Below are 6,767 nucleotides of genomic sequence, written 5' to 3'. Positions count from 1 at the left end.
ATATAAAGGACACTTCGGCGGACCCCTTCTCGGAACCATCATAGACGAAATCAATGACATTGAAGTTCACTATCAAAGTGTCTTTACACTGATGCCTCTGTGGGTACGTGAGTGGCTCAGTCGGTTGAGCGACTGACTTCGGGGCAGGTTGTGATCACGAGGTTTGTGAGTTTGAGCCCCCGCATTGGGCTCTCTGCTGTCAGCTTCAGATCCCCCTCTCTCCGTCCCTCCCCCCTGCTCATGCACCTGCTCTCCCTCTAAAAAATAAATAAACACTTGGGGGGGCCCTGGTTGAGCATCCAACTTGGCTCAGGTCTCACGATCTCACGGTTTGTGAGTTCAAGCCCCAAATCAGGCTCTGTGCTGACAGCTCAGAGCCTGGAGCCTGCTTCGGATTCTGGGTCTCCCTCTCTCTCTGCCCCTAACCCACTCACATTCTGTCTCTGTCTCTCTCAAAATAAATAAACATTAAAAAAATTTTTTACATAAATAAGCACTAAAAAAAATAAATTCGGCAGGGGAAAAAGAGAGACTGTTTTGGTTTATGTCCTTTATTTTTCCACTACTCGATCTGCCACAGGAAGAATGTACCTGTTTTCCTGTCCAGGTTTTCCATGGATATCTGAATTATTGCTTTAGGTATTCTGTTATGTTGGATAGCGCGTAATGATTTACCTGTTGGTGACAACCTTTGCAATTGCTCAATGCTATCACAAGCTCTTGAAAACGTCTTCTTTAGACTTTGCTTTATGCAATTAACACTGCTGGCCTCTAACACATGTTGTTTATGAACGCATTCCGCATTAATAGCCTCAGTTGTCCTGATGCCGTGTTTGGAAGCCGTGATGTGTGCGTGCAGTATTGGAGATGCCCTCTCTACCTGCCGTGGGAATGTGAACACATTGGGGATTTCTACCGGTGACAAAGTCGGGCACTGCTAATACCACTGTGGAGGCGAGTGCTGAATTCCAATCAGAGGTCAGCGCAAATGGGGATGTCATTTTCTCCCACGTTTCAAAGCCCACACACCCCGGAACGAGACCCCCTATAGTTCCTCCTGTGCTGGGGTTTACCAGTGGAGTGCATCATGGCTCGAGAAACACATCAGGAATCTTCATTCATCACCAGGCGCAACAGCCGAGGTGTTCCCCTGAGCGGCAGCTGGTACGTCACTCTGTTCACGGTGCTTGGCCTCTGAGGGACCCCTGGCTTCCTTCCTACCCTCACAGCTGATTCATTCTTGCCACCTTGGCCGGGCCCTCGTATTCCCTCTTTCCTCTCCTGTCTCAAAAGCTTACTTTGCCTCACGGCTCACAGTATCGTCTATATTCTTATGACACCCAAGTGATCGTGGCCAGCCCAGACCTTGCCTGCTCGACCAGACTCTGACCCCTCTGCCCACTGCCGCTCGCACCTCAGGCCGGGCCCCTGTCCTCACTGGCCAGGATGGACAGCTACGGTCTCCTACCTCCCTGCTTTTGCCCGCGGTCTGGAGTCTCCCTCCCAAAGCCCCCGGACCCAGGAATGCCTGAATCACACAAGGTAACTCCTCCGTGCAGAAGGACTCCTGCCTGTATTCTCTCCCACTCGCACTGCCCCCCCTCCGGGCCCGTATTTCCTTGTTTATATTCTGCCCCTCCTCCCGTGGAAACACCAGCTCCAGACGGGCCGCTTTGCTGACTGACTAGAGGGTCCGGACCTCTAGGAACCCAGACCGGCCGAGGGACCGTGTCCAGTGTGGGGGAGAAGAAGGGGGGTGTGGGGGTCAGCCTCCCCAGCCCAGCCCAGCGTCCTCCCACGGCCAGAAAGGCCCGGGGAGGAAGGGCTGCCCGCTGTTTTCCTCCACACCCATGCCGAGCCGGGAGCCCACTCACCTGGCGGAAGGTGTAGTCGGCCCACCCGGCGGAAGAGGTGCAGTAAGGCAGGGTCCCCGCTGTCACTGTAGCCCATGAGGAAGGCAATCATGGCTTCGCTGTGGGGGCCACCAGAGCTTCATGGCCCACTCCAGCTGAAAGCCCAAAGCAGTGGCGGGGTCTGAGGGCCCTGGGTCCCACCCTCTGCCACCTCTGTCAGCAGGAAAGCCACCCCCATTCTCCAGATCACGGCTCAGACCCATCCGGCCCAAGCACTTGGAGCTTCATCGTAGGATGGATGTCTCTGAGGGTCTGAACGGCCCCTCTGAATGGGACTAGCTTTCTGAACGGGATGCACCCCACGTAGCCCCTTCCGAAGGGCCAGGGTGGGGTGACCTCTCCTTTAACCCTAGAATCGAAATCCCGTCTTCTTGTCAGTCTGTCTAAAGCCTCTTGGACACTCGGCTCCTGCCGGTGGCAGGCTCAGTCAGTCACCCTCTGCAGGGGCAAGGCTGCCCCAGCTGCTGAGGCCGCAGAGTCACCCAGAGCGCCTTTCAAGGACGAGGGGGACGTACGTGAGGTTGAGGGCCACCGGCCTAGAAGTCGAGAGTTTGTCACCAGGGTCACACGGGGCAAGTTCATCACTCTGAGACCCAGGTCCCCCTCTGAAATGGGTGATGACAGCACCCGCCTCCCGGCGAAGAAAGCCTTGAACAGGCTAGTACCGTGGGCCCCGGGGGGAATTCCCACCTGGGTGGGGGCAGAGGCCGTCCGCATCCTGGAAGTAGAAGAGGCCTCCGTGGTCAGGGTCCCCACCCAGAGCGGAAAGGCAACAGCAGGAACTTGTCGATAACGTGGGCTCGAAGTTCGGGATCGCCCTTCCTGATGGCATGACGGAGCAGGAACCAGCCGGCCTCCAACGCGTGGCCTGACAAGGGTTCCGAGTGAGGCACACAGAAGAGCCTTCCCCAAGCAGGGGAAGGGGGTGGGGGAGCTCAGCCCCCCTGTGCTGCCCGCAGGCGGCACCCTTCCTCCTTCACTAACAGCAGGAGTCGCCCTTAGCGGGCCCAACGGCCACCCCCCTGCAGAAAGTTTGCCCTCACCGCCGTCTGTCCTCGACTCCCTCTCCTGCTGCTGACACCCCAGCCTGGGAGGTCTGTCCCCGCCTCCCTGCCTGGTCCTCAGCAGCAGGTGGAGGGCACAGAGGGCTCAAGGCAGCCCCCAGGCACTCCCCACACCTGAAGCCCAGAACCCAAGAGTGAGCGTTCCCTTCCTCCTGGGCCACCCCCAGCCCACCCTACTCCTCACCTGGGTTCTGATGTCGCCCCAGGCAACCAGAAAGTTCCTCGCCATCCTCTGACACATTCTCCAGCACAGCCTGTCCATCCCTCTGTCGCGGGAGGAACCGAGAAGCTAAATGTGCCTTCGGCCCCTGCCATCCAACCAGAAAGATGCCCCCTCCCTCCCCTCTGTCACCTGCAGTCTTGGGCAGGCCGGGCCCACAGGGGAAATTTGAGAAGAGGCCCAAGGGCCTGGGTGCATTCTGACCCTTGCTTCGGGCTGGGCCCTGAGAGGTGGGAAGGGGGACACACTGAATGGGGGCCGAGACTGGGTGGCCTGGGCCTGCCCACAGAGGCCCGGAAGGACTTGGCTCTGGCCGGGTCTCCTGCTCCCTCGAACACGCCAGGGGCCCCTCCCTCCGGAGCTCCCCTGGGCCCTCCGCCTTCCCCAGGGTGTAGGGTCCCGTGCTTCCCCGGCCTCCGTGTCTCCCCATCCGTAAAGGGGACCACCGGCGCCCAGCTGGGGGTGGCGGTGGTGGGGGCGTGAGCCAAGGAGGTGCTGCAGGGGGGTGGGGAGCGGGCGTCCCCCGCTCCCCGGCCCCCCGAGACCCGTCCTGGCGGCCAGCGTCCGCCTCCCGGCCCCCGGACGCGTCCCCAACCTGGACATGCTGCAGGATCCTCTGGGCGCACCAGTCCCCCCAGCTCCGCGTAGTTGCCCGCCAGCTCCTCGTCCGCCTCCCCCAGCTGGTCCACGAGGTTGAGCAGCAGCATGGGCACCGCCATGGACTCGGACGCCGGGGCCCCGGGGAGCCGGGGCCGGCCCAGCCCCGATGGGTCCTCCCGCACCCAGTGCACGATCTGCTCCATCATCTCCACTGCCTCGCTCTGGGTGGGGAGAAGGGAGGCGAGGGGAAGGTCGGGGCTGAGGCCGCATCCCGGTCCCTGAGGTCCTGCCTGGGGGTGGGGTCCTGACCGGGGCGGGGGGCGAGGGTGGGGGGTGGGGGTGGAGGAGAGCCCCCTCCTCCCACCCACTCATGGGACGCCTTCGCCGAGGGCCGACTCTGGGCCCAGCGTCCTGTCGGGGTGCTGGGGGCCGGGGGTGGATCTGCCCCACCCTGCCTCGGGGGTTCCCAGTGTGTGGGTGCAGGCCACTGCCAGGCATCCAGGTCAGGTCTGAAAGCACAGGGGGCTCCAGGGAGGAGGGAGGGCTCCCTCCCGGCCAGGGCAGGGCAAGGACTGGTCCCTTTATGCCTGGTGCCCAGTGTAGGGATTCAGAGGTAGAGACTTCTGGGAGGGGCCACGGGTGACGATACAGCACCGCGAGGGGGGTGTAGCCAGCAGCCCCCGGGGGGGGGGCCCGGGGGGGGGGCCGAAGAGAGGATTGACTTTGATAAGAGACCCGGCCCTGCAGGCAGAGCCCGGGGCGGGGAACGCTGGTACCCAGGACTGGAATGCATCAGGGAGACGCACGTGCAGCCTTCCTCCCACGCACCTGGTAACGCGCTTCCCCCGTCACCCTCCACAGCTCGTTCATGGCCATGGTGTAGAAACACTCGCTGAAGATGGTTCGCTGCACCTGACCGGGCGGCCGTCCCGCGTCAGCACAAAGGCACACTTCTTTCCAGGAGGTGCCACTCGGGCATAACGCAGCAAAAATTCGCCACCTGGTGGTTGAGAAGTCGGCCTGCTAGAACTCAGGTGAGGACACTGCCACCTTCCCCTTCCTTCCCACCCGTGAGCGTCCCCAGGCCCTTCGCTGCTTCTAGACCTCTCTAGGAACTAGAGTACACTTGGAGGTGCCTCTGGGGGAGATGGGGGGGAGGGGAGGGGACACCTGCTTTTGCCGCGTCCAGAAGTTCGGGGCTGCGGAAGCGCTCGAGTTTTGCGGTACAGGCGACAATACATCCACACCTGTGGGGGAGCAGAGGGAATCTGGCTTCAGTGGGGAGCAGCGGGGTCCTCAGGGCTGGGACGAGCAGTGCTCAGGTGCCGCCGTCATGGGAGGAAGAGCGTGGAGGGGACCGGCCTCGTGTGTGTGTGGACCGCGGACAGGCGGAGCTGACGTCCCCTACCTGCCTCCCCTGCAGCCACACATACTTGAGGTCATCATACACCTGCCCGTCTCGGCCAAGGCACGTGAAGAACCCCCTGTGGGAGGCACAGTATCAGCGAAGCGGGGGGAGGGGCTGCACACACACACACACACACACACACACACACACACCCCGCCCCCGCCCCACCGCCCTGCGGGGCTCGGCACATCTGGGTCCGCGGAGGGCGAGGTGGGGGCTCAGGAGGGGCAAAGACCCCTGCTGAGGCCACCACAAGGGGGAGACGCACCCATGCTCCTGGTCGTGGGAGTGCTCCACCCAGAAAGCCACCACGCGGTCCAGCTCCTGCCCCACGCGCTCCTTCCAGGCCTGCAGAGCCCCCCGTTCCTGCTCCTTTTCCATGTCCTGAGGGGAACTCGGGACTTGGAGACCCAGCTGCCCGGCAGACGTCCCCAGCTTCCCAGGCCCCAACCTCCTCGACAGGTTCCTCTGTGTCCCAAGTCACCCCAGGCTCCTGTGGACCCCAGGACCACCTGACCCGCCCCCCTTAGGCCCCCAGGCCTCGGGACCCAGACCTCAGGGTCTCCCCGCACCCGTGCCGGAGGCTGCCCTCTGGCCCAGGACCGGCCCCAGGACTGACCCCAGCGTCCCGGGAACCCTTCATGACGACGCCGGCCCCACCACGGGCCCCACCGCTGGGCTGCCGCACTCGGAGACCCCCGCTCATCCCTCCTTCTCCAGGAAGCCAGACGGAGCTGGTCGCTGTCCCGTGACTGTCATTCAGCTGACCCAGCGGCGCCCCACCCGACCCCTCCTCCGGGAGGTGCCGCAGAGCCTGGGGGCGGGGCTTGGCGGTCGCACGACTCCGCCCCCCGTGCTCCGGCACCGCCCCCACGCTGGCCCGGCCCAGACCCCTCGGGCCCCGGAGTGGGAAAGGAGGCGGGCAGTGGCCGCTGCTGGGCGCCCTGGGCTCAAGACCCTCCTGGGGAGAAATGCTGGGTGAGCTGGCGGGACAGTCTGGGACGGGGAACGCGGGGCCGACTCCCTCACATGGGCTCCCAGCCACCTCTCACCACCCTTCAACTGAGTTGGGATGAGAGGCGAGCGGGGGAGGGGCTGGGCAGGGCAAGGCAGCCCAGAGCGGTGGCCCCAGCTCGTGCTTAGGGGAGGTGCTGGCTTTGGGTCCAACGGGGCTTGTACCCCCCCGCCCCGCTCACAGATGCGTGTTGTCAGTATTCATGGTATTTCCCTTCACGTCCAGCCTCTCCCCTGCCTTCCTTGCAGTCCGTCCGTCCCCGTCATGCCTAGCCAAGGGCAAGCCTTGGTATGTGGGAGGTTCCAAGGTTCCTGGCCTTGGGTCCAACGGACGGCGCCTTGGCCAGTCCCGAGGCAGAGAACTGGCCCCACTCCTCCCCGCGCGCATGGGCCTCTCCCCAGAAGGCTGCAGAGCGCTGTGCTCAGATGTGAGCCGGCACCAAAGATGCTGTAGTGACACGGCCCCGAGTGCCTTGCGGGCCGAGGGATGGTGGAGTGGCGGGTGGAAAGAACCCGGGCGGCCGTCCCCAGTGCAAGCATCCACAGAG

General features: G+C 63.2%; 1 protein-coding gene across 1 annotated transcript; it reads right to left on the bottom strand.

Annotated features, from left to right (window-relative positions):
- Window positions 1–812: 812 nt before the first annotated feature.
- Window positions 813–6,020, bottom strand: RENBP (renin binding protein). The gene is given in 15 exon segments (XM_047098425.1): window positions 813–880; window positions 1,875–1,972; window positions 2,396–2,449; window positions 2,579–2,664; window positions 2,666–2,781; window positions 3,162–3,243; window positions 3,793–3,831; window positions 3,833–4,018; window positions 4,626–4,711; window positions 4,714–4,797; window positions 4,968–5,016; window positions 5,018–5,044; window positions 5,206–5,281; window positions 5,474–5,589; window positions 5,825–6,020. Coding segments are annotated over 15 exon segments (1,254 nt in total). The 5' UTR covers window positions 5,912–6,020.
- Between the last annotated feature and the right edge of the window lie 747 nt (window positions 6,021–6,767).

The sequence above is a fragment of the Lynx rufus genome, unplaced genomic scaffold (genome assembly GCF_022079265.1).
Source record: "Lynx rufus isolate CCGP_SWC_20201006 ecotype Redwood Valley unplaced genomic scaffold, mLynRuf1.p SCAF_49, whole genome shotgun sequence".
Classification (NCBI taxonomy): Eukaryota; Metazoa; Chordata; class Mammalia; order Carnivora; family Felidae; genus Lynx; species Lynx rufus.
This window is presented reverse-complemented; position numbering and strand designations above follow the sequence as displayed.